The sequence below is a fragment of the Archocentrus centrarchus genome, chromosome 1 (genome assembly GCF_007364275.1).
Source record: "Archocentrus centrarchus isolate MPI-CPG fArcCen1 chromosome 1, fArcCen1, whole genome shotgun sequence".
NCBI lineage: Eukaryota > Metazoa > Chordata > Actinopteri > Cichliformes > Cichlidae > Archocentrus > Archocentrus centrarchus.
Genome location: NC_044346.1, coordinates 20,564,621 through 20,592,329, shown reverse-complemented (window position 1 = coordinate 20,592,329; position 27,709 = coordinate 20,564,621). Strand labels below are relative to the sequence as shown.

The following is a 27,709-nucleotide window of genomic DNA, read 5'->3' as shown; positions in this document are numbered from 1 at the left end:
AGCCACGCCCAACCGCTGCACACATGTTTGACACATGTTGGTTACAAATTTCTACAAAGAACAGAAGCTTTCTTTACATAGTAGTTGTTAATTTTGAGGCTGCCTGAGACAGCAGCCACCTCCACATATAGATGACTCCTCCTTAACCTGTTAACTGGCAGCACTAAAATCACCTGGGAAAAAAAAAAAAAAAAAAAAAAACTACATAATGCCCTCTGGTTATTATTTGCTCTGGAAAACCCATTTCATAGCCTATTAACTGGCCACGACCCAGACGTATGAAGTGCGTTTTATATGGCAGGCTAGACCCTCCCATTTTGATTGACAGCTATTTGGCCAATCATGTTAAGAAATGGGTTCCACAGAGGTCATCAGTAGCTTTGTCAGGTGATTTGGTGCGGCCAATTACATGATTGGCTGAACGAGGTGTCCATCATAATGGGAGGGTCTAGCCTGCCATATAAAATGAACTACAAATGTCCCATGGACAGGACATGGCAAGTTAATAGGTTAAGATGAGAATTAGGTCAAGATATTGTCTAAAGTTGTCCTTTTTCACATGTAGTACACAAAAGGAAGTAGTCCACTTCAGACATGTTCTGGCTACTAGAAATATTCTGTGTTGTTTGACAAGGCTGTGTGCAGGAGAAAGATGTGTCACCCACTTTGAATACATCAAACTCACACAGACTCACTACTGAGAAGATGGCAGGTTAAATGCAGAGTGGTGTGTAAACACAATGAAAAGAGGTGAATGAAAAGGAAATACCCCCTTACAACCCAAGCCTATGTACCCAAGGGATGGTTCAGGATCACCTGATCCAGCCCTAACTATAAGCTTGATCAAAACGGTAAGACCAACACCACCAAACATTACAGCTACAAGTCGTTCATAAACACTTATGTGCTCACTTGGTGACGGCACTGAATTTTTGTCTTTTTCTTATATGCGGCTGTAGGCCAATTGCAAATAGTTCCAGAGACCAGCTGGTCAGCCAGAGGTTAAGCTTGCAACACCCTCACCCTCTTAGTAACCACTTTTAATCGCAAGACAACTGCACAGATCACCTGGTGGGAGGCAACCTTGTCTCTAAGCAAGAGACTCAAACTGACTGCACTGCAATCACAGACAGACAAAGGCGACATTTTGCAAATTTATACTGTCTAATTTATAAACTCAAACAGACTACCAACACTGGCTGCCAGATGATTGTATTCTGGTTATGTTGCCAAGCCCTGGTGTCATTTTGCAGTTAAATCACTGTCCTGCAGCAACTGCATCACAATTTGTGTAGGAATTTCTGTTGTTTCAAATCTGAGCTCTAGGTGGACTCTGGATGTAAATTGCTAATGTGAAATTCTGTGTATGCAGATGGCAACAGATCTGCAATTTTTGCCAATTTATCACAAACAGATTACATGTCATTCCCAACTTGACTCAGGCGAACTCCCATCTTATTTAGTTTTTACTGTCTTGACAAAACAAAGTCATTTTGAAGATAACAACTAACTGTGAGTAGTTGCAGACCTGGTTCCCCTTTGAAACAACCATTTCAAAGGCAACGAGGTTGCAAATTCATTACACACAGTCGCAAACATTTTGGCCGTGCAATGGTCTCCAGCCACTGTTTTCTTAGTGTGACTGTGGCATAAAGAGCCAGGCAAGGTTATGCTTTGGTCACACGCACAGCATTGCTGAGCAGTTTGTAGAATGCTCTTGCTTGGGTTGTTGGTCTTTCAGCCAGCCACTGGGAAGACCAAAGTCATAACATACGAAGAGATGATGTTTTAAAAACAATGAAAACTGTCCGTTGCAGCCACTGTTTGTGCTTTTCATGTTTGTTTTTTTTCCTTAATTTTTGATGTCCCCTTCCCAGTGAACTCCACTGTTGCTCAATTTCCTGTTCAGGCCAACTTTTAACCAATCACCATTCAACTTATGCACAGAATGCCCATTGCCTATGAGGCTACGTGCTGTGGGTTTTGTGGAAGGCTGCATAACCAAAATCCTTATCTCTATGCAACCAAATACCTAAGCAAATGAATACAAAAGTGCTACCATGAATCCTGCTTAATGCTACTTTAACCGACTACAACATTAGCCACATTTGACTGTATATCCATACAAGCATAAGAATAAATTAATCTTCTGATGTAATTCAGCAATAAAGTGTTTAACTGTTCCTGTTTTTAAATAGGGTTTAAAACAGTCACCATAAGTTGACACACAGCAAAGCAGATGGTGTACAAAGTGGGTTTTTTTGACAGCTTAATAACTACATGACTAGTCTGTGCTGGTGAAAATATTGGTCAAATTGTCAGCGCATCATGGCAGATTTAAACTCCAGCAGACTAGAAGAACTGTGCCTGCAGAGCCCACAAGGGTGCATTTTATTTGAAGGTCACCCAAAGTCCCCAAAACAAAGACATTCCCCCTAAACATTTAAAGCCAAATCAAACAGTACATTGTATAATGATATATAATCCATTCAAAACTAGCCCAAGTTGCTCAGTTTTTTCTGCCAACAACAAAAAAAGATGCTTGATATGATTTTTATACCAATTCATCCTACTGTGATTTTCTAAAAACATATATGAGATTCCAGTGACATGAATAGGGTTTTATTACAGGATAAGATAGCCATTTTTCATTTGATTCATCTTTAAAGCCTGGCTAATACAGACTCAGCTTGTAAGCTACTCCCACACATGAAGCATTTTGTAGCTCACAAAGTGAATGTAGCCCTGTCTAAATAGGAGAAAAGTGAGTAGGGACAGATATTGGCACTCATTTTCCATCTCCTTTCAATTCTGCATCACAACAAATTCTTTTAGTGCATGCTTTAGTCACGTCTGATGAATACCAATGTTGCGTAAAACATGACAATCTATCCTTGAAACCTGAATTTCTTCAAGAAATGCACAACACTGTTGTTATCTTTACATGCCTTAAGTGTTAAGCCATTTCTCAGTTATTAAACAGTTAATCAGGTTTTTTTTTCTTGAGTAAATTCTAAAATAAGACATTTTAGGGCTACATGTACAAAAAAAAAAAAAGATCAAGAATAACAGACATGCAAATCTAAAAGGTAACACCATTATGCATATTTTTAAGTAAATACAGCTACACGAGGCTTGTAAGTACCAGACTGTTCAACTAAATCAACAATCTAAAATGATCACTTTGAGTACAGACGTGGAAAAGCAGGATTTTCCATGTCTGTGTTCTAATTCTAATTCTGCACAGCTTGCATTGCCAGGACTTCAGGCTCAAATCTGCAGAAAGCATTCATTTCCAGGAGACTGAATTACACAGGATCAACACAAGCTTCACTCCTAGACAGAGATAATGTCTCGTCAACAAACAGATCGACACAGTGTGCCGTTTCACAGTCTATCCGTCCAGTGAATGAAATCTGTAGGCTAACCATACAATTAACAGCAAAAGTCTGAAAGTAGCTAATACATCACAAAAAATGTAAAGGCAAAAAAAAGTAATGCACTGTTTTTACATATGGACCAATCAGTCTCCCACCAATTGAGAGCCTGATATAGGTCTTACTTAACTTAATGGGAGAAACTGCACAAGACCAGCACAACACTAGTCCAGGTGAGAATAATACTGTGATGACAAACTCTAGTAAACTCACCTCAATAACACATACTGTGAAACCTACAAGCTAAAAATACACAAATAAAATAACTAAATAATATGAAATAAATTAAATAAAATGAGTTTATATTATACAATGGAATGTCTGAAAAACTTAAGACAGGAAATGAAATCATTTACCTTCTAACACAAAGTAGCCTCTAACTGCTTTACTGGCAGCACAGTACAATAAAACTTCTTCTATCAAATAACTAGCTAGGCTACTGCAGATGTAATTAATGTCAATCATTTAAATACAGCACAGGTTAAACTGTTGTACACATCTGTCTTATACAGTAAGCAGCACCCTGCCATTCAGTACATTTGTCCAGCTGGACAAGACCAAGGAACTGTTAAATAGAATAGAATAGAATGCCTTTATTGTCATTACACAGGATGTACAATGAGACACAAGCTTCAAACAGCTCTAATGTATATCTTTATAATAAATAATCATATTGTTATTTACTTATAGTGATACACCTGCCTCTCGCCCTATGACAGCTGGGATAGGATCCAGCCCCCCCGCGACCCTTAACAGGATGAGCGGAAGTGGATGGATGAATGGATACACCTAGAACTTGGCACTCTCTTTAGCTACCACTGGCTTTACAGAACTCTCTAATGAGTTCTGGCTAATGCTTTGCTCTCTGGCCCCAAACATGACTGTTTTGGTTCATGTCACACGTCAAACAGCTTTGCATCCAATTACATCTCACAGCAGCTATCAGCAAATAAATCTAAAATCCTACTATCCACCTGGATCAAATTACAGATAAGCTCAACACAGCATTGAGCAGTTAAGGAACCCGTTTCTCTCAGGGGCTGGTTAGACCACAAATAGGGCTTAAAGAGATCAACTGATAATTTTCCAGGTGGCCACAATCATAACTGACATATTATAATGTTTCTGCATAGCTGCAAGCTTCCAAATTGGTCATGAATGTAATGATTTTAAATAATGGCCTGTCAATTTTCTGCATCCTATCTCCAAATGGTCAGGTAAATCTCTGGTGAACGACACAGCTGAACTCAATATCACAATACTGTCGCAAAAAAAGTTCCATTACTTGACATACACTCACTGAACACTTTATTAGTTACACCTTACTAGATCGGTCTTAATCCTTTGTTGCATAGATTCAACAAGGTGCTAGAAACATCCCTCAGAGATTTTGGTCCACATTTACATAATAGCATTACACGGTTGCTGCAGATTTGTCAGCTGTACATCCATGCTGTACATCTTGTATTCCACCACATCTCAAAGATGCTCTACTAGATTGAGGAAGCAGCAGCCATCAGAAGATGGGTACACTGTGGTCATAAGGGGACGACATGGTCAGCAACAATACTCAAGGTTGTCGTGTTTAAACAATGCTCAACTGGCACCAATGAACCCAAAGTGTGCCAAGAAAATATCCCTCAAACCAATACACCACCACCAGCAGCCTGAACTGCTGATACAAGATATGATAGAGCCATACATTCATGCTGTTTATGCCAATTTCAGACCTGACCATCTGAATGTTGCACTATAAACCAAGGCTCATCAGACCAGCCAACATTTTTGCAATCTTCTATTTTCCAATTTTGGTGAGCTCACGCAAATTGTAGTCTCAGTTTTGTGTTCTCAGCTGATAGGAGTAGCACTTGGTGTGGTCTTCTGTTGCTGAAGCCCATCTGCTTCATGTTTTGACGCATCATAAGTTCAGAGATGCTCTTCTAAACACTTTGGTTATAACAAAGGGTTATTTGAATTACTGTTTCCTTCCCATCAGTCTAAAGCTGTCTGACTATTCTCCTCTGACATCAACAAGGCATTTTAATGTAGACGACTGCCACTCACTGGATATTTTCCATTTATCAGACTATTCTCCGTAAACCCTAGAGATAGTTGTGTGGGAAAATTCCAGCAGATCAGCTGCTTCTGAAATACTTGGACTAGCCCATCTGGCAACAACCATGCCACATTCAAATGCACTTAAATCATCTTTCTTCCCCACTCTGATACTCGGCTTAACTTAAACAGGTTGTCATGACCACATCTACATGTTTAAAAAACATTGAATTTTTGCCACGTGTCTGGCTGACTAGATATTTGCATTAACTAGCAGCTGAACCTAACAGAGTGGCCAGTGAGTGTATATTTTAATCCCACAAACGTATGAAAAATCTGGCATAGAATAATAAAACTAAACTTCAGTAAACTGTTCATGAGTGCAATAAAAAAGGGTCATACACAGCCTCCCCAAATTAATTAAAATGATAAATGTGCTTGTAGAATGTTCTGGGTTTTTTTTTTTAGTACAGAGCTGTCACATATTTTAAAGGTCTACTAGCTCCCTAAGTTTCACTTAGTTTTCACTTGTATCCAAACTCGTCAGAATAAAATTTTGTTTATAATCAGTTTCATTACTGCAGCTCCTTTCTTAAGTCTCACTTAAACATGACTCACTGTTTTGTTTTTGTTCACTCGCTGTAAAAATAGCTTCAGTATGCAATGTTTGCTTTTCTTGCATTCACATTTTGGGACCATCCCATTTTTCCAGCCTTGGGGTGAAAGGATGAAGGCCTAGAAAAGCTGAGGCTTATGAACAATACTCCCTCCTGTTTTGTATGGGGTCACACTCGAATTTAAAAAGATCTTAACACTCTGGTAGGAACAACATGATGATGAGTATTGTTTACATGGAAAACAAGGGCCAATAATGGCTCAATATTTAGCAGTTCACAAAGTTAGGGGTTTTTTTGGCATTGCGCCATGGGCTGGACACTTCTAAATGAGGTTAGGGGCAAGAAGCAAACGGTGTTTTTACATCAAGAACCTACACTAAACATACCTTCAATCGTTTGACCACTTCATCGTTGCTGATTTTGTCCGTAATCTCTTTAACTCCAGGAGGATAAACGATCTTTCCGTCCCCCGCCGGTTTCTGCTGTTGCGGGAACTCCATGCTTGTTGATGTACGGTCCACACGGTCTTCTACTGGCCTCTATGGGTCAGAAAACAAAAGTTCAGCACAACCATGCTACCGCACTTAACAAAACCTCGTTTTAAGCATCATTCTCATTTGCCAAGCATCAATTTTGTCTGCTGAAACTGACAAAACCGAACCTGTATATTTAATGATATTCTAATCCGGTTAACTTTTCAGACAGAAAGCCAGCAGTAAACCAGCACCGTGCATAGTATTAGCTTGCATGCTAAACATGAAAGCTAATAAACATCAGCTCTACATTTTCCGCATATTTCTCATAAATCATCGTTTGGATGCAGAAACGAACTCAGCTGCTGTTTCGGTAATATTACAGCTATCTGTACCACTAAGCAATTTGAAAACCACCTTAAATAACAACACAAAAGACGCCGGTGGATATCTACTGTCATACAGGTTATCAAATTAGCTCGCTAGCTGCAATGCAAACATCACTAGCGTAGCAGGTAGCATTTTGCGGGAAGGAAGTAATGTTAGCAGTTAGCAGCTAGTACACGTTAGCTAACTGGTTAGCCTACTCTGCTAGCATAGGCCGCAAACTATTCAGGTACCCATCACATCTCCAGCTACAATCACAGAGGAAGTGAAGTATCCTCTCCTCTTTGCCTAAAATAGCCATGCTCGTGGCTAGTTCCTGTGCTTTACAACTAATGCAACTACTTTGTGAAGTTTAAAAATGAAGCTAATTTACTTGTTACTGTCTTTTTTCAACTTCCGAGCATCGCTCCGTATTGCCGCTAGTTCACAGGCGAAAGAAGGGCTGCTGCTATCGTCGCCCTGAGCCCTCCTCTCTCAACACCAACTTGCCCCACGGATGATTTTGAACACCCTAACAAATGCAAAATTAGTCTATTTTCAAATATACGGCTGCGACTTAAACCCCGGGATATTTGCCAAGCGCTTCCTCGGTAGTATTTACCTCTCAAACAGGCCGTTTTAATTCATTAGTCTGACACAGGTTGGGCTTAGTTTTCGGCACAAAGCTCTCTGTCCGTTCAGTCAGTGCTGTTTGTGTGAAGGCTGGGTGCAGAACGCCCCCTTCGGTCTTACACAGGTACTGCAGAACCACATTACATGGCGGGAGTCTGTAACCGATAGCTGGCACACTTTCTGTTCCTCAACCTAGTGCGGGTATATTCTTGTGTCTAAATCTGTTAATTAAATGAAATCCTTTGAATATTTTCTTTTTTCTCTTGGCATACGCTACCATGTACAGAGGATTCATTGACAAAAACACTGAAAAGATTGTCATTATCATAACTAGTAAGTATTGCAGCAGCATTTTACAGTAAGAAAGTCACATTTTATTTATATAGATAAATATAAAATGCTTCACAAAAAAAATGAAAATAAAAGTTACCCAAAAGCAAGTTTAAAAAAAAGATTAGTTTTTATCTGCTTTTTGAAAGAGCTCATCAAGTTTACCAAGTCTTCAGGCTCAGAGGTTGAGAGTTTCATAATCTGGGAGTCACTGATGCAAAAGCTCTGTCTCCTTTAGTTCTCAGACTTATATGATACACAGCTAGCAGATCCTGATCACATGACTCCAGGTTCCTGTTGGAGATGTATAATTGTAAAAGTTCACTGATCTATGTCCGTGATGCAAACAAGGACTTCTGTTTTCTCTTCATTAAGCTAACTGCCAGCCATCCAACTCTTAATAGACTCTAAGCACCTTTGCAAGATCTGTAGCTTAGAAAAACTTTGGGGCTGAAAGGCGATATATGACTGAATGTCAGCTGCATAGTAATGATAAGAAATGTGCTTAAAAATGCTCAACATGTGCTGTAGAGAGTGAAAATATAACAGAAACAATAAAACAAAACCTTGTGGCACAAATATCATTGTTATAAACACCATTATTATTACTATTGTAACTACCACTAGTTACAGGTTAAGTGTTAAAATAATTTTTTGATACCAATTGACACCTAGAGGTCAACTGGTAACTACTGGGAAGCAAAAAACTACATTAGCAGTTTCTTTACATTTTGCAGTATCCTAATATTTTCATAGTAATACAAATACTTATTTTCTTGTCAGTTGTGCATAGATAATAACTGAAACTATCATTTTGAACCATAAAATAAGAAGGATGTTTTTGTATTAGATCTGCCCCCTTTTCTTCCTGACTGGTATGAAAGCATGTCCAGGCACAGTATTTTTCAGGCAGCCACCAACATTTATTAACCCTTTATCAAAAAAAAGTTCAGAGACCTTTTTGCTTTCTGTTTTAGAAGTGAGTTATTCTGCTTACTATAATGTCCTCAAGTTGACTATAGCTTCTGGAAGGCAGGTGTCTGATTGATGGACAGTGAATATAAAATAAAGAAGACATTCTTGACACTTTCCCATGAAAAGTCTGGTATTTAATTGCTTTTGTGTTCAGATACAATACTGTTTTGAGTCTTGAGAAGTCTTGAGACACCTCTCATTTTAAAAAATATTTTTCCTCCAAAGAGTCGAACTTTCTTGTACTTTCCATTTTCAGAGGAATTTTTGTTTGTCAAGCCACTTAACAAACTAAAAAACTATGAATCATTACAACATTAAAAACAACACCAAACCCAAGGAAGGCACCAGTGTTGTACCTCCACACAACAGACAATTTAGCAAAGAACCAATTTTAGATTGTATTGTTAGCCACTTTGTTACTAGCAGCCTGTCACAAACCCACATCATTTATTCCTATTTTCCTAGCTGAATCTATGAAAAATGCCAAAGATAACAGTGTGACAGGTGTGAAATACAAGTTTTGCAAGTGATTTCCGAAGAGCTATTGGCTGAAAACCTGGCATATCTCTGCATGGTGTGCAGTGTGTCCTTAAAATCTTTGAGAAAACTTTACGAATGGAGGATGAAACAAGAAGTGGCAGGCCTAAAAACTATTTACAGCAGATAAACAATATCTGAAAGTAATGCCTGAAAGTCATCTGAAAGTCACAGAAAAACTCCAGCAAAGACCTGACACAGGACCCAAGACATGTATGTGGTCCTTCTGTTGATCCGTCTACTCTTTGCTGATCCATCTACTGTCTGCTGAAGCCTCATCAGAAATGTCTCAGTGGAAGGGTAGCTGTGAAATCATTCTTAAGGAAACAGGGAGAAAAAAAGGCTGAGGTATGCCAAATTACACAAGCCCTGGACTGAAAATCAGTTGTAACAGGATCTCAACATTATTAAAGCAGACAGAGAATGGAAAAAAGGCAGCCAACCTCCAAAGAAGAGCTTTGAATGTCTTTTGAGAAACCTGGAAATCATTCCTGAAGACTACTTAAAGAAATTACAAAGAAGATATGCAGTATGTATTTAATTTCCATACAATTGTTGTACAAGAAAATCAACTGATCTCACAAACAGAGTTTATAAATCACAAAATTGTTCCCACAACTAATGAGAAAGTTGTTTCCAGATTATGTTTATGACCAATGCCTTTCCTGCAATATTTAGAAGTATATGAAAGTATATGCATAAGTATATGAAGATTAAACTGAGTACACATCTCCAAGCACTGTATTTGGAAACATTTATGAGGTATGCTTACTCCAGAGCTAGTTCATCTCACTTTATGCGTTTGATCCACTACATTGTTTTTTATTTACTTTAGTGCTTTTATCTAATGTTATCTGGTAGCAAGCCTATAGATCAGTGTATCCACTAAAATGCTAGTATAAACATTGTAAGGAGACATGGCTGAGCACTTTCACTTTTGATCATTTACAGGTGAGCTACAGTTTTTATTGTCGTATTTGTAACGACATCCAAACGGTTTAACAATGTGAGAGTAAATTTCAGTCTTTGTTATTTTTGCTCAGTCGGATCAGGTTTGTATGGAAGCTGGTTTCCGCCACTTTAAAAAAAATTATTTTTTTTTTTAATTTAAATTACTATTATTATTATATTTTTTTGGCGGAACTCATTTAAAATTTCGGGTTATCTCAAAATTGGACCTAATAACTCGCAATAATTTTCTCATTTTGGAGTTATTTTCTCACAAGAATTAGCAAGTCAAAAGTTTGAGATGCCTAACCTAAAGTTTTGACTTATGATGGGATTTTTTTTTTTTTCTTTTTCCAGTGGCCGAAATAAGCGTCACGAAAACATTTTATTATGAAGCCACTGACTTCCGGTACGTTACTTCCTTTGCGCTTGTGTTTTTCAATGTTGTTAGCATTTCACTGAGTTGTTGCACTTTGGAGCTACAACATGGTTTCAGCTTTGGGCCATCCTCATGTAGCTCCTAAGCTACTTGGTTAGCTGCTCCATTAGCTGCCAATGAGAATAGTCGGTGACCAACGGAATGCCCCGGAGAAAGAAAAACGGCCAGAGCCCAGCCAGGCTTCCGGACGGCGGTCCAACGGAGCGGGGAAACCTCGGTCATAGCACGAGTCACCCACTCCCTCAGGCGTACGGCGGTGCTATGTCGAGCAACTTTCCACCCAACACGGTCAAGGAGAAGATAGTCAGACAGATGCAGGAGATGTTCTCACACCTGGACCCCGAAGTTATTTACATCGTGCTCTCCGAGTGTGACTTCAAAGGTAACACGACAGACCTGCTGTGCCACTTTTGGGAAAGGTATTTGCTGTAACTTGGCCAACTGGTTAGCCGGATAGTTTGTTTTTCATTTCTGGCATGGCCGGGGCGTTTTACTACGTTTTATAGGGCAGATCAGGATAATTTGGATAAATTCGCTCCTTATTAAATGGTCCAGAAGGAGAGGTGGTAAGGTATATTCGTGGTGGAGAAAATGCCCATCTTAGAAAAGCCCAAAGTCCCACAAAAAGATAATGTCAGCGCAAATTTGCTGTGTGTGCTATTTTTCTTAGTATATTTATAGTCTTAGAAATATTTACAATCCTGTTCATGTGTAATGACAATTTATGTACCTAGAGCAACTGAAGGTGCATATTTTTTCATGATTAGAGAGGTTTTAAAAAGAAAAACGAACAATATAATAAAATATAAAAAAAATAATACAAATATCGGCTGTGATATAGTCAAGGATTCAACCTAAGGACGTCAGCTGCGCAGCAAATGATTTACCTGTAAATCTGTGACTGTGTGTAACAGCCTCACCTGTCTGGAGCGAAGAAAAGCACAAATTAGAATTTAGCATTGGTTCCTGACCTATCGTCCCTCAATTTTACTGTTGAGAATATCTGTTTAAATTACAGCCAGTTTTCCACATGCATAAATTATTGCAAATTGCTCACTTTCTCATACTCACAGGAAAGTGGCTCCATAGTTTAGGGGTTTACACATTTGCCTAACAAGTGAAAGCTCCCCAGTACGATCCTGGGAGGAGACAAATCCCTCTGTGGTTCCATTAGGAATCACATCCGGTGTAAAAACTCAAACATGTGGAGCTACCTGCTGTGGTAACCTCATGTGAATAAGGGAGCAGCTAAAAGCAGCGTTATCATACTTGGAGGAAAGACCCCTACAAACAACTGTATGCAACAAACACCACTTCAGCTCAGTTTTATGAAATGTGGATTATTTTCTGAGTCTCATTAAAAACCTCTGACAGACTGGTCTGCCGCTGTTCCTCTGACAACCTGAGCGTGTAAAGTCACTGAAGAGCAAACTTGAGGGTTCATAGCTACCAAGTTGAAAATCATTAGTTTTAGTGGCATTTTTTTCTTTGTCCTATGTAAGTTATTTATCGTGTTGAAGTGGCACTCAGATACTGAAGCTTTGAATTGTGCATAAACAGTTCCTGATTCACTTATGTGTGTTTCTTTGTGTCTGTGTGTCATAGTTGAAAATGCAATGGACTCCCTCTTGGAGCTTTCTGTGGCTGCCGAAGGCACACCCCCTGCCCCACCCCCTGTTTCTGGCTTTGAGCTCACTGCTGCAGCCTTGCTTGGCCCACAACACTTTTCTGAACCGCGACCAGACACAGAGCCCTCCAAACCCTCACAGCAGCCTTCCTCTCCTCCCTCCTCAACCCTCCTAACTGAAGAGCTGGATCTGCTAGTTGATCGAGAGCTAGAGACACTAACTGCACAACAGGATGTTGATGAAGAGCACCGCAGCAGCAAATATTTATCTGCTGGTGCATTGCTTTCTTCTTTCCCTCCACCGCCACTTCCTCAGCAAGCTCTCCCTGAGTTGCTTCAGTCCAGCCTGGAGCATGGATCTAGAGGGCCCTCTGCTGAGCAGCTTGGCCCTGGAGGATATTTGACTGAGCATAAGTCTGGAGATTCTTCTTCACTTGACCAGCTCAGCACATGGGAACAAAAGAACTCAGAAGGGCAGCAATCTGTAGTGAATTTTGCACACTTGATGACAGAAACATCTGCAGACACCCTGAAACCTCCTTTGGACCTGGCAGCTTCAGGGCGTCCCTCAGCTTTCCAGGTGTATAAAAAGCAAGACCCAACAGACACTATTTCAGAGAATGCTGGGGTCATGCACACAGATGGTGGAGCAAGGTCCAAGATGAACACGGCGAATCCAGAGCCGCTCGACCGCTTGTCACCACGCTGGAACCTGGAGGCACCTGTGTTTTTTCCTCGTATGCATGGAAACCAGATGCCAGCCTTTATTACCCCTGTGGCCCAAACACCTTCAAACTGGCTTCCCCCCTGGCTGAGTCAGGGCCATCTTAGTCAAGCACCTCTCAAACCTTTTGCTACTATTCCAAAGTCTTGGGCCTTGCCTGCTGCCCCACAGCTTCCTGCCCACAACAGCAGGCTTTGTTTGGAAGGGAAGGTGCTTGTGCTTCTGCGGGGTGCTCCAGGTTCTGGCAAGTCCACCTTGGCAAGGTAGGAATGTTTTGATAGACTAAACAGTAATTGGTGTAGATTTAGCAAATAGTGTCAGACTAGTAAACAGCCATTCAACAGGGAGTAATAATTTAACCAGCCAAGAAATCTTGTTTATACATAGTCACTTTCCCTTGTTTTATATATGCATAAAACATAAATTCTGCTACCCTGTGGATCTTCCTCTTTCGCTTTACTTTTTGCTATATAGTGCTATAAAAGTGCAATTTAAGTAAAGGTTTTTCACCTGTCAAAAATATACCAGAAAAGATAAAATAATTGTTGTTAAATAGTTGACAGAATATTTAAATACAGTACTAGGCAAAAGTCTTGAGCCACTCCTCCTTTCACTGTTTTGCAAGGAAAATGAGAAATAGGCGAAGCAATTCATTAAAACGTACAAACACAAACAGAAATACAGTATATAAAGATAAAAACAGAATTTGTACAATTTTAATAAGCTTGAAATTTAATATTTATGACCACATTTGTTCTTCAGCACAGCCTGAACTCTATTAAGCAGCTGTCTTGTAATTTTGTTAAGTAGTCTTCAGGAATAGTTCTCCAGGCTTCTTGAAGGACATTCAAAGCTCCTCTTTGGATGTTGGCTGCCTTTTGATCTGTTTTCTGTTAAGATGATCCAACATTGCTGCCAAGGGTGGCTCAAAATCTGATGGCACTTTTCTGTGCTCATAATTTCATTAGTTTTGACAAGATCCCCAACACCACTGGCTAAAATGCAGCCCCAAACCATGACATAGCCTCCACTGTGTTTTACAGATGGCTGTAGATACTCACTGTTGTACCTCTCTCCTGACCTGCAGACATACCGACAATGATTTGAACCAAAAAATTTCAGTCCAGTTCTTGTGCAAATTGGGATACCTCCGAATATTCTCCTTTTTTTCTTTCATAAGAATGGCTTCTTGACAGCCACCCTTCCACTGAAACCATTTCTCACTAGGATTCAGTGAACACCAGATGGATCAAGCCCAGATGCATCTTTCAGGTCCTCTGTCAGGTCTTCATCTGCTGTTGATGTGTTTTTTTTTAGCCTGTCATTCTTTCTTATGTCTGCCACTTGTTCAGTTTCTTCAAAAATTTCACTATCCCAAGATATACCAAACTAATAACTCTTTGGGTATCACCTTGTTGGTGCAAAAATATTATTTTATGCCTGCCATTTTTTTTTTACTTTGATATTTTTCACAGATTCAGCTAAAGTATGGCAATGATTTTTGTTTTGTTTGTTTTTACAACAGGCTGCTAGTAATAAAGTGCCTAAAGATAAAATTTAAAACTGGTTCTTTGTTAAGTTGTCCAGTCACAACACTGGTTTAACCCTTGTGTTCGGTGCCCCTTTTTTTGTGCTTGAATAATGCATAGGTCAGTGTTAAGTGGCCTAACAAACAAAAAAAAAACCAGTCCTCTGAAAATGATCTGGTACAAGGACTGGACTGAAAATGAATGAAAAAGCAGCCATTGTACAAAAAATAATCTTTGAAAGACCTTCAGAAAGCCTGGAGAACTACTTCTCAAGGCCACTTTAAAAAATTGCAAGAAAGTCTGACTCAGAGGTGGCTCAAAATTCTTGCACAGCACTGTAGTTACTGTAACATTGGAAATTTTCCATGACTTAAGCTTGTTCCTGTTAGGTGTAAAGTATGTTGAAACCTCATATTGGATTTTTTAAAGACAGAGGAGTGATTGTGTTCCAGAGTGATAGGTACTAACAGGATTACGTTAACTAATAAATATTTAAAAAAAGATTATGGGTCATTGGGTCACCACCAGTTTACAACAAAGCTGGTATTGTGTTGAAACAGCAGAGTCACGACAATTTAGAAACACTTTAACAACCACTGTTCCACACAAGTCGATGATTACTGCTGCTCCCTGTAATTGGAAGCTGTTACATTTACACCACTTGAGTCTTGATCTTTGCATGTGTCTCTGCAGAACCTTGTTAGAGCACAACCCAGGTGGAGCTGTGCTAAGCACCGATGACTATTTCACTCGCAATGGAGAATATCAGTTTGACCCCACTGCCCTGGGGGAGGCCCATGAGTGGAACCATAAAAGAGGTAAACACCACACACACACACACACACACACACACACACACACACACACACACACACACACACACAGTTGAAAGTGAAAGCAAGTGGAAAAAACCCTGTGCGATCCTTTTTAAAATATTTTTTTATCTCTGTTATCGATTGCTTTTGATTTTGCTTGATGCTTTTTCAGCTTGTGTTGCACTGAAAGAACAAATCCATTTTGGCTTGTCTCCTTTGTTCTTATCCCACAGCCAAGGAGGCTTTTGAAAAGGGCACTAATCCCATCATAATTGACAATACCAACATGCAGGGCTGGGAGATGAAACCATATGTTGCACAGGTCAGTCATCTTAGCAATAAAAAGTTACAACACTGTAAATGTGCAAAGGCTTTAAAAAACATTTTGGCTTAATATCTGTATTTTTGGACGTGCGGTCGAGTTTTAACATACAGTGTGTAGTGCAGAGGCAGCTTGTTTCTTGTGAAACAAGTTGTGACCATTTAGGGGGTAGTTAATAAGCACTGGATATAATAAATTATACATAAATTTGTTATGAATGACCCAAAAATATTCCCGTAATCTATCCTAGGCGCTAAAACATGGCTATAGGGTGCTGTTCAGAGAGCCCGACACCTGGTGGAAACATAAGCCCAAAGAGCTGGTGAGGTGAGCGTAACAGAGGAATTACAGCAGCGTTTGGTTTTAATGTAGAATTTAAACTAAATTAATTTTTAAAAATGCTGTTGGAGAAAATTTCAAACCTTCAGTTCTGCTTGTTGCTCTGTGTGCAGGCGTACCACACACAGTGTACACGTGGAATCAATCCGCCGCATGCTCGAAGGATATGAGCGCTTCGTCACCGTCCAGTCTATCATGAGATCACAGATGCCCGAGCTGAAACGTCAGTTGCTTCTGCAGAACAGAAGCTCACAGTGAGTTTCAGTCATAATGTTGGTCTCATAGAGCTGACATCTAGGTTCACCTGTTTGGATCAGATTAGGTTTGGCTGAAGAGGACCTGATTATAAATGAAAGGGAGGAGCATGTGATTTAGGGGTCAGAATAATTCCTCTTGTGACATTTTTAAACACTTGTTGATACAATGATTGTACATCCAGTTCTTGAGTTATTTAATTTTTAAAAGTCATTAAAGATGTATGCTGTATAATCATTCCACCTTGGAAAAAGACCAGTTCAGAGAAATCATTAAAAGCCCCAAAATTACCATGACATTCATGCCCATCATGAGTGTATGTAAACTTCTGACTACAACTGTGTATGTTTTTTTTGTTTTTTGTTTTTTTGTGTGTATGTTTACTTTAGGCTGACATCTTCTGAAGCACCTTGTCCTGACCTTGTAGGCCAGCCTAGATCAGCTGAGGGATGTCAGACATCCAGCTCTCAGCTCTTTTCCTCTCTCCCAGACGTGTCATCTGTTGGTTGCTCTGGAGAAGTGGGAATGACTGAAGATGGCACCCATAAATCCACTGAGTCACTTAATTTCCAGCTTGGTGAAAAACCTACAGACAGCCTGGAAGCTTCTGATGAAAATGATGATATGGATTTGGGGGAATTAGACTCTGAGCTGGATGCTCATTTAGAGCTAAATCACCCAGTAGAAGAGCAGAGAATGCCAGACTGTATTGTGGAATCGGTGATGAATGAAGATCACTGTGGGGATGAAATGTCTGTGGCTTTCTCTGAGTCTATTAGACAGAGATTGAGGAGAGAGAGAACGAGCAGGAGGATGGAGCCTGCAGATCTTGTGAAAGACACTAACCAATTAGACAGTGGGACAAAAGTGAAAGAGATTATGGAGGAAGAGGAAGTTGAAGGAGCTGAGGTGGTGAGGTACACGGAAGAGAAGGACATCCCTAAAACATTGAATTTTCTGGGAGACTGGCCTTCTGAAGGGCCTCTCAAGCAGCGAGAGGTGAGGAAAAGAGAAAGGCATAAAGAGATGCATGGAAAGGAAGATGAAGGTGCATCTCAAGAAGGCAGTGAATATAAAAAAACAATAAGAGCACAATCAGGCCCAGATGTAACTGAGGCTCAGAAGCTTCTTGATCTCATTCAAACTGGCAGAGCCACAGTGTCAGCCAGCTCCTCCCTCTCGCCCTCTCTTTCTCTGAGTTCTGGAGAGGCATCTGAGCGAGAGGATGAGGCAGATAGAAGCTCCGAGGAGTCCCACGGCAGTAGATCTAACAGTAAAGAGAGAAAACGAAACATGAACAGAATTAATGGGAGCAGAGGTGATTTACCGGACTGCGTGTTGGACTGGAAGCCAGCTGACTCTGGCATTGTCAGGGAATCGAGAACTGATGATTCGGATGGACTTAAAATTGAGAATGAAGGGTGTAGTGAAGAGGAAAGGAAATCCACCAAGCCAGAGATTGGTACAGGAATTATGTCTGCACATTTAAATCCAGCCAACAAAGAAAATCCTTCATCAGTTCTAGCCACTAATTTAGTAGACGACTCTAAAACTTTGGAGGTGACTGTATGCAGCAATGATATGGGAAACCACAGTATTGAAGATGAGGCTGCTCCTGATGTGAACATAAGCAAATACACAGAGAATGACAGAGAGACTGCAGCAGAGACTGATGGCACATATTTGAGTGAAACATGTCAGACTCCGGTGTGTGAGGGCTCTGTGGAAACAGAAAGCAGCCCCTCCACTGGAGGCGGTCAGGAGGGAAAACTGCGTCAGGGTCGTAGGTCAGGGAAGCAGTGCAAACTCGCCCTCACCTTCACTCAAAACTGCCCCCTGTCTGTAGACTGTCCCGACACCAAAGCTCAAAACTCAGACTGTTGTCATAATAGCTCAGTTGGTGAACTTAACTTTAATTCAAACACTAGTTTTGATCTTAAGCCAAACCTGGATTTGTCTAAATTTGAGGCATCGCTGGAGCCACCCCTTCTTAATCCAGCAGATACTGGCTGCTTCACTCAGACAGAACCTCGAGACTTTGCCCTTCTATGGCGTCTCAATCATCAAACCAACCCCGATGATACAGCCAGCTCTGCGTGCACCAGTGACCTCGGAGTCCTGTACGGCGACTCTTCTCGTTTTGTTCCGGAGCTCTCCTCTGCCGTGTCTGCAGCAGATGCAGTTCACCCGTCTGGCCACAGAGAGGTACCCTACCGTGTAGTGCATGAGAAAGGCACACAGGTGGGGGAGAAAGAGCTCGGGGTGACTCGAGACCGGCTGGAGAGCCTGTGCATTCTCAGCCGTCATTTTAAACTCGTTAGCTTTGACACATTAGAAGATCTGTACGACAAATGCAGTCAGGACTTAGAATGGGCCACCAACCTGCTGCTGGATTCTGGAGAGAAGTTCTTTAGAGATGAAGATGTTCCAGCTGACAGTAACAACACATCTGGTCTGTGTGCTGCCACATGTCAGACTGTAGAAAGCATTTCATGTCCTAATGCATTACATGAGGCTCGCTCTGAAGATTGGCCAAAGGCGACCCAGCATTCAACCTGTGAGACAGTCAGTGAATCAGAGGAGAGCCAAAATAATACAGATATGTCAAATTTGGGAGGTGCGGTTCTGGTTACAAGCCAGCCTGATGCAATCCCCAGTTCAGAAAAATCTCTTGACACTGATCTTAGTCTGCCTGAAGCAGTAAAGGAAGGAGAGAGAAGTGACAACACTGAACCCAAAGGAATATCAGCGTCTGACCAGGATAGGGGAGCTTGGAGCAAGAGTTTAGATAATGCAATAATTGAAAAGTCAGGGGCTGAGATTGAGGATGAGATTGCCAGCATGGAAGAGGTGAACCGACTTCTGCAGGCAGAGCTTGAGGAGCTGGAGAGAGAGCAAAAGCAGAGAAGAGAGGAGACACGAAGCCGACATCACCTGGATATTCAGAGTGTGGAGCTGAAACTCCCCACTGAGCTGGCACTGCAGTTAACTGAACTGTTTGGACCTGTGGGAGTAGACCCAGGTAACTAACCCACAGGTTTTCTAGTTTTCAACTAGGAAATCTTAACTTAAGACCTTATTGTGATTGGTCATCGGCTAAGCCAAGGTGAAGAGGGGTGAGATATCATTAGTTTTACAGGTGCAGTAAAAGCACGCAGTTTAGGGCAGTCTCTTTGAAGGCACTAATGCTTGGTTTGTTCCGATGTAGATGCCAAAAAGGATTAAGGTAATTGTGAAAGAATCAGCTGCTGCGTAATATGGGTGTGAGTGACAGGTTTCTCTTTTGTTCAAAAATATCGCACCCTGTCGCTCTTTGGTTCTGCCATTTGTGACAGTGTTTCATACTCTGTTAGCTGACCCAGCTGGTGCTTTTGTTTACTGTTGGACTGCTGAATCAACAAAATGTCTTTTTAATCTTCTCTGCTACTCAGAACTGACATGATTGTGTCTGTCCTATCTGATTATATTCAGGTTCATGCTCTGCAGATGACTATGCAGTGCAGATGGACTTGAACCTGGCTAAACTGCTCCACCAGAAGTGGAAGGAAACCATCCAGGTGAGTTCAAGTTACTCTTTCACCTGCATTAGGTCTGATAGTTACAGATCTGTTGTGATTTATTGTGTGTCTCTGTTCCAACGTCAATGTATAATTTATGTTTTTCAGGAAAGGCAAAGACAAGCAGCTCTTTCCTTTCACCTGCTTCAGGAAAGTAAGTTTAACAAGCACAATACTCTTAAATGACATTCAAGAAGTGTTTGTATGGCTCATCAGTAATACTGTGTTGAATCATGAGTCATGTCACAGAATCACAGAGTCATGTCTGCATATGCAGTAACATAAAGCACATGCACAGAATTAACAGGGCTTTTTTTGTATTATTAGGTTCAGTACACTGGGGTGATTCACAGGCGGGCATACCTGGGCGGCAAGATCAGACGCAGTCTGCAAACTTCCTGATTAACACGGATGGCTACATGTCACTGGGCAGCCACCCAGAGGCTTGCGGTCCGATGCCGTTCATGGACCACTGGAGTGCGTCCCGTCCACATGTCTCTCTTAGAGAGATTATGAAAGAGGAACAGGCTTTGCAGAACAATGTCGAGAAGGTAACACTCGCTCCTACTGTACCTGTAGAGTTTGTAGAATTCACATAAGCATCTTGTTCTTCTTTGATATCCTTACCTTAAAGTTGATCCAACACTCTCTTTCAGACCAGACAAAGTCGTGCAGACCTTGACCAGCGTAACGGAGCCACACTTTTGAAAGAGAATCAGCTTTACTCCCTCTTCCCCACCATTGACAGGCATTTTCTGCAGGACATCTTCAGGGACCACAAGTGAGAAAACACATTGAACTCACTTGTTTTGTGAAAGTTTTTACAGACATCTAAACATAAGAATTAAATGGGTTGATCTTTTGGTGTACTGATCTGTACTTTTGGCTAACTTGTATTTTTGTGTATCTTTAGTTACAACCTCAGAGAGACAGAGCTGTTTCTTCATTCTCTACTGAACGAGGAGCCTGTGAAGACTGTAGTTGCTCCAGAAGCTCCTCGGTCTGACCACCACAGAGCAGCAAGCAAGGAGAGGGTGAAGGTATTCACAACACAGACGATATATTGTACTTGTGTCACATGTGGAAAAATATGAACTGTGTAGTCACATGTCTGACTGTTTCAACCTTTTTAGCATTTGGTTGCCATGTTTGGATGTTGAAGAAATAACATTCTGTTTCATCGCAACTTCTCTACAGTTCTTATTTTGCAATACAGGCAAATTATATTGTGATATACAGTACTGTGCAAAAGTCTTGAGATACCCCTCATTTCTTTATATTTTGCTTTCAAGGAGCCAGGCTTTCTTATAATTTTTATTATCCTTTTGCCCAAAATAAAGCGAGAGGATATTGTCATACTGTCCGTGAGGTTTTACCTTTCAAGTCTAAAGATTCCAAAATCAATATATTTGGCTCAATTTTACTCTTCAAAGATGTGCAGCACAATATTTATATTCCTGGATGTTTAGTATTCTTTGTACGCTTTGGCTGTATTTATCTGAAGGGGAGAGGAAACAACATAGAGGATTTCAGGCTGACAATGCCATCATAATATATGCTAATGATATGCAGCCTCTTTCTCATGCCTGATTGGCTTAGCATAATCATGTGATCATATTGTGCTGTGTGATTGGCTATACCTACTTGACCATTATTGACTGAAATGGAGAAAGTGGGGATTCCCCATAATCTACCAGCTCATCTAGGTCACTGAACAGCTGGCATAGCCAGATAATGAGAAACTGGGTAATTCCAAATTTCTCAGTAAAGAGCCAGTCTGTTTATAGTAACATCAGTTCTAGGCTGCAGCCTTATTGGTTAAGCTGTAATGCCTTTTGACTGGCTGAGCATTGTCTATCATATTGGTCAGGGATGACTCATGGCCATAAATAGTATAGACTATCATCAATAACTCATCATTGACCAATATTAAAGCCATACCTACTGCTCAGCAATATTGCTCAAATGCAGACAACATGATTGCATTATGTTTTCTGCATGGTTGCCTTATGATTATAGTGATGTTATATAAATGTTATATATAATACATTGATATCAGCAGATTATGTAGTATTGGTGCATTATGTAGTAATATTCCAGTACTCACATGCATGAAAAAAGATGTAAAAAGGATGAACCTTGTTACCAGCAGCCTGTTGCAAAAAAATGATTTGTTCTAATTTCTTTAGTTTCATCCAGTGTTTCGCAAAGTGTAGGTCACAGGTTCATGACAGGTGTAGCGCAAATGACCTGGGAGAAAAGTCATGCGGAGCACATGTTTACCGTCAGAATAATTTTCACAGTGGAACAAGGAAATTCATTCATTCATTGTCACTGCCTTTTTGAGCTCTTGTACTGCCTCACTTTGCCCCCAATCATGCAGTTGACTGTAAGTTGCCTTTACTTTTCCAGAGCCCTAAAATCCTTTCTGTACCGCTCTGCTCCTTTAATTTGTCAGAAGCAGAAGCCTGTGGAATCAGCTGTACCCAGTTATCAGGATACAGAAGATCCGGAGTATGAAGACTTCAGGGCTGAGGCCAAACTACAGAGGAGCCGACAGCTCGAGAGTTTTGCTAAGGCTGCAGAGGCCTACAAGCAGGGACGCAAAGAAGTGGCCTCATTTTACGCACAGCAGGTGAGTGTCTGAGACAGAAAGGGTTAAATTAGCAGTTTGTCATGAAACACTTTACATAAACTTGTCTAGTTTGTAGTATAGTGTTAGTCTCACTGCTTTGGGGGGAATTTTCTGCATTGGAAGTGATGTCTTCTGTTATGTTTTTGAATTTGTAACATGTCATTTATGGTGGTAGATTAACTTGTATTTGCTCTTTTTATTGTAATTTTTCTTTGTTTCTGTTTTTCAGGGACACCTGCATGGTGAGCGTGTGCGTGAGGCGAATCACCGTGCAGCAGTTCAGATTTTTGAGAGGGTCAACTCATCGCTGCTGCCCAGCAACATCCTGGACCTCCATGGGTTGCACGTCAACGAGGCCCTGGAACATCTGGCTCAGGTCTTACAGGACAAAACCAAAGGTGCTTAAAAATATTTTATATATTCAGTATGCTGTAGTTTCTTACAGATGCCCTTTTCATGAACATCTTAGTGACGCTTCACAAATATCGACGTTTTCCTGAGCGTGCAAAGCGTATGACATGGGGGAGGGGGGTAACACCCAGCGTACGCTTTTCAAATAGAAAATGTCGGTCAGTCTGTGTAATATGAGCGCTGCCGTCTGACTGCCGATGGCCAAGGCATCCACACCACTGCACCATTCTGTGGTCTGCAGCGATATGGCCTCAGGTCTGGCAGATCAGTTCAAAGGTGTCATTGAATTCTCTAAAATAAGCCATCATCTATTCACAAAATGAGTGCAGCGCAGCAGGTGTGAAAAGCAGCCAAAGCTGCCAGAGATAAATTCAGCAAGAAGTGGAAGCATTGTTCCAAAAATGGAAACTGTACGCAGTAAACTGCAGAAAAAGATGATGGATTTTATTCTACATGTTCCTGGCCCGTTTTTATCTATGCTGGCCCGTATATTTGTGCATAATCTGGGCATCGGCGGCCAGCACTTCTGCCAAGTTTTGTGTAACAAAACTCACTGTTGGCTGTCTCAAAAATCGCTAGAAGTCGCTAAAGGACGAATTGAGGTCCGGGGGTATGTGTGTGCCATCCCCCTCAGTGCCGAAGCGAGGTCCGGGCGATGCCACAGCATATGAAGGGACGCAGTATGAGCGCTGTATGTACACAAAACATGGTGACAGTGGAGTTTTCAGGTTTCTGGTGTTGAGTCAAAAAGGGATTTCCTTTTTTTTTTTTTTTTTCTTTTCTTTTCTTAAATGTTTTATCTTTGCTTATATCAGTAAATATACTGGTGCACAGGATTTATGAAGGGCTTATATATAAAATGAAGAAATGACTTGTTCTTACCCTCATTAATAAAGAATATATTGTAGCCTCTGTTAAGACGTTGAAGAAGATGGCGACAGATTGCCAGCAAAAGTTTCCCTTTTATTAACAATTAAATGGTTGCTGTGTGTCGCAACCACGCCAAAAACAACAACAAAACGGGACTCCCTCTGACTCTCCTCACTCTCCCTCACATGCACCCACAAGTTCAAGTACCAACAAACCACTGGGAAATCAGAACATCTGCACAAAACAGCATCTAACGTTAACAGAATCGCTACAATATGAAAGTCATTTTGACTAAAACTGACTGCAGCTTCTACCATATGACAGGAATGTTCTTTATGACTCAAAATGAATTTATATCATTCATAAGAGATCATGTTTGACATATTCTTGACAGATTATAGCCCCCAAGTCATTTCCAACAATATAAATACCAGCAATAATGTTTGGGCAAATACCAGAAATCACTTTTTGGCACAGGACCAGCTATTCAGATGACAAATCGCTCCACTGCCACTGTGTACAGTTGTGCAGCATGTACATTTTACGTACATGTAGTGCAGTACACATTCACATTAAATTTCAAACCAGTTTATTGCACCCTATAAATTCTAATATATAGGTATATCTGTTAGTTACAGGGTGTACCCTGCATGTTGCCCTATGACAGCTGGGATAGGCTTCAGCCAGTCTGAAAAAAAGTACGCTTTGTACGCTCTGGAAAATGTTGATATTTGTGAATCGTCCCTTAATGCTATTCTATGGCAATTGAATACTGTACATCAGTCATGTGAGAATAACACTGTGTGGGGACTTTACCTAAAAGTGTCCACAGTGACCTCGTTAGATTGGACAGAGTAACATTTCAGCACAGCCCAGGTCTGAATTAAATGTCATTAGAAGAGTGTAAAAGCTGCAGCAGCACAAGGGGAAACAGATTTTTTTTTTAACATTACCACCCTCTATGATCACTGTAATACATACATACATACATTATCACGGCCTTCATCTCATGTCTCTTTGTCTCGTTCTGTTGCTCTTTGCTCCCTCTCAGTCACCAGGTGCCAAAGATCACACAAATAGTGTGGCTGTCATATGTTTAGAAAAAACCAAAAAAACCAGGCAAAGTTACATGTTCAGTATCTGAAAAAGGCCTGATAAAGACTTCACACCTGTACTAGGGGTTTACTTGGTTTGTACCAGAGAAAAAATAAATTGAGATATTTTGAACTAAATGTGTAAAGTTTATGGGAGTATGCCTCCACTTACCAGCGCTGTCCAACCAGGGACAGCGCTGGTACGTGGTGAAGATGTGAACTACAGTGTTACCCAGCAGGACACCGAGCTTGCAGTTTGTTATAAAGGGCAGTTTTTCCCTGCCCCCTTCAGAGTTTGTACTCATTATTACTGCTGTAAACTGAACTCTTTCTGCCTGTTTTGTTCCTCTTTGGCCTCTTTCTGTAGAATGTGAGCAGGGTCTGTGCCGACCTCAGCTCTCTGTCATCACAGGAAGAGGGAACCACAGCCAGGGGGGAGTGGCCCGCATCCGCCCCGCCGTTATAGACTACCTCACTAACAAACACTACAGGTAAACGCACATACATGTACACACGCTCACGCTCAAGACACGCATGCTAAACATCTTCATCTTCACCCACCTTTTCTTGTATCTCTGTAACTCTCAGGTTCACTGAGCCAAAGCCAGGTCTTGTGTTGGTCTCTTTGAAGTGAAAGAAGCCGTTTATTGTGTTCAGACTGAAGCTGCTATGGAGGACAACACTCTCTTTGTCTCTCACTTTCCACTTCAACAGCGCCACAATACATCTGTTAGAGCTTGTGCAGTATGATACACTGTCACCATCGGTCTTACTTCTGTCAGTTTCTTATACTCTCCTGCTCTTCCTTTTGTGTTTTTCTTCTGCGTTTATGGTGTGAAGCACTGCTTTTGTAAAGCTAGAATGTATGCATATTTTATATTTAATTGTTTTATAGTGTACATTTGCCTTTTTATCTTTTAAAGATGGAACATGCCTATGTTTAGCAGGCTCCATGTCAAATAAATTGTTAATCATTTAAATATGTACAAATTTGAAACACTTTGTTTCAATTGTGATGGCATGCTGTCTGCTTGGAGGTTTCTCTCCAGGATTTTAAGTAATATGACAAAAACATTTTCAGACACATTTTAATAATTTGGTACTATTTTGTCATGTAGTCTGAGAATTTATCAGTAAGCCCAGTGTTCAGAAGGAAGAGAGAGTCTTTTCTTGGTTGTAGTATTACCGTCAGTACGATGTGAGTCTGAAACTTTGCAGATGTTTTTTTAAAAAAAATGATTTAATTGTGTCATTGAGTAGTTTGAGGAACTTTTACTGTGATCTCTGCAGCAATTATGGAGTTTTGTCTCAGCTCTTCATTTACTCTTGTGCAAGTCGAAATGTTTTGCTGCTAATATATTCAAACTCAGGTGACAAACTTTAAGTTTTCTTCTCTTGATGGCACATGATTGTTTCCAGTCCTTGTAGTTTTTTTTTTTTTTTTTTTTTTTTTTTTATAAAAAACACATTGTGGCATATTTTGTAGCAGCTGTGTTCTACTAATCATTCTAGTTTTAAAATAGCTTCTGTGTAATATTTTTCAGAGAAGTGCAACAACCATGATGGCAAATTTTACTGATTATACATATTGTTGAGAGCACCTGAATTATAAAGAAGATTGTATTTTTGTATTCTGTTGTTTGTGTTTTTTAAAGAAGATAACGTACTGTTTAAATAAAACTATTTGCTTACAGTTTAAGGTGTGTGTGTGTGTGTGTGTGTGTGTGTGTGTGTTTGTTTGTGTGTGTGTGTGTGTGTGTGTGTGTGTGTGTGTGTGTGCCTGTGTGTGAGAGAATAACAGTTACCATTTTTGGATAACTTACAAATATAAAAGGGAGAGCTGTGATATATATTAACTGTATTTAACAGTTAGTCATCAGGCTAGTTTAGCACCTGGACTCTTGTATTACAGAGCTAAGCTGTTGTAATAAATGTGATATGTAGTTTGGCACTGTCTTGCTTAAATAATCAGACCCTATTTGTTTTTTAAACTTTTATATATTTTAGCAGCAATGATGTTTTCACACGCGCAAACTACTCGTTATCATGTACGTTGGCTTTTGATCGGTGCAGATAACGCGCTGTGTGGTGACTCTCCTCTTCAGCCTGATTTCCAAGTTCAAATTTTGATTTTTTTTTTTGTTATTTTTATTATTTTCTTTTAAATTGTCTTTGTAGATGCAGCAACAAACTGTGCTGCTGAGCCCAAACTGGGATTTTAAGAGAGGCTGAAAATCAGGCCATTCAGTGCTGGTTTTTATTAACCTAGTACCTTGTGTACAGACGTTTCTCTGGATTCGCTCAACATTTTCATCATATTATGAGTTTAAATTGTAAAATCCCCAAATTCTTCACAAATTCACACTGCACAACTATTGCTCTACACGCTCTTGAGGCATGAACTCTGCATCTTGAGCATCTTGACTCGAAAGGTTTTAACAGTTGTGGGTTTTCCATTACCTTTTTAAAAAACTTTTCCATCTTTTGATGGCATTTTCATTTTTGTTAATGGGAACAAATTTTGAAATAAAAAAACAAAAAAACAAAGACAACTACTTTCATATAGACGTTTAAAAGCCTGTGAAATAATTGCATTCTGTTTATTTACTCTTTTCATAGCATCAAACTGGTGTCATATTCATAATTATCCATCCTGCAAATCTCTGAGTGGTCATATAAAATAACCTTTGGCTGAGGCTTATATTTATTTAAGAAATAATG

General features: G+C 40.3%; 2 protein-coding genes across 3 annotated transcripts in view; one reads left to right on the top strand and one right to left on the bottom strand.

Annotated features, from left to right (window-relative positions):
- pds5a (PDS5 cohesin associated factor A) overlaps positions 1-7,695 on the bottom strand; it is a 28,925-nt gene extending 21,230 nt beyond the window's left edge. The window contains exons 1-2 of one of the 2 annotated variants that reach the window (XM_030737798.1): positions 7,571-7,695; positions 6,496-6,648 (exon numbers count right to left, since the gene is read on the bottom strand). In XM_030737798.1, the coding sequence (XP_030593658.1) occupies positions 6,496-6,609 (114 nt within the window). In that variant the 5' untranslated portion in view covers positions 6,610-6,648; positions 7,571-7,695. Of the gene's footprint in view, positions 1-6,495; positions 6,649-7,342; positions 7,412-7,570 lie in introns of those variants that run through there. The other variant, XM_030737804.1, reaches the window with a different exon arrangement.
- Positions 7,696-10,813: 3,118 nt separating this feature from the next.
- On the top strand, positions 10,814-26,611 carry n4bp2 (NEDD4 binding protein 2). The gene is made up of 16 exons (XM_030740609.1): positions 10,814-11,192; positions 12,416-13,424; positions 15,384-15,508; positions 15,739-15,827; positions 16,078-16,154; positions 16,280-16,420; positions 16,811-19,443; positions 19,893-19,978; positions 20,087-20,132; positions 20,306-20,529; positions 20,635-20,759; positions 20,892-21,018; positions 22,437-22,613; positions 22,843-23,011; positions 25,356-25,479; positions 25,577-26,611. Exons 1-16 carry the CDS (start codon positions 10,952-10,954, stop codon positions 25,620-25,622), a joined length of 5,439 nt encoding a protein of 1,812 aa, XP_030596469.1. The 5' UTR covers positions 10,814-10,951; the 3' UTR covers positions 25,623-26,611.
- The last annotated feature ends 1,098 nt before the right edge of the window (positions 26,612-27,709 follow it).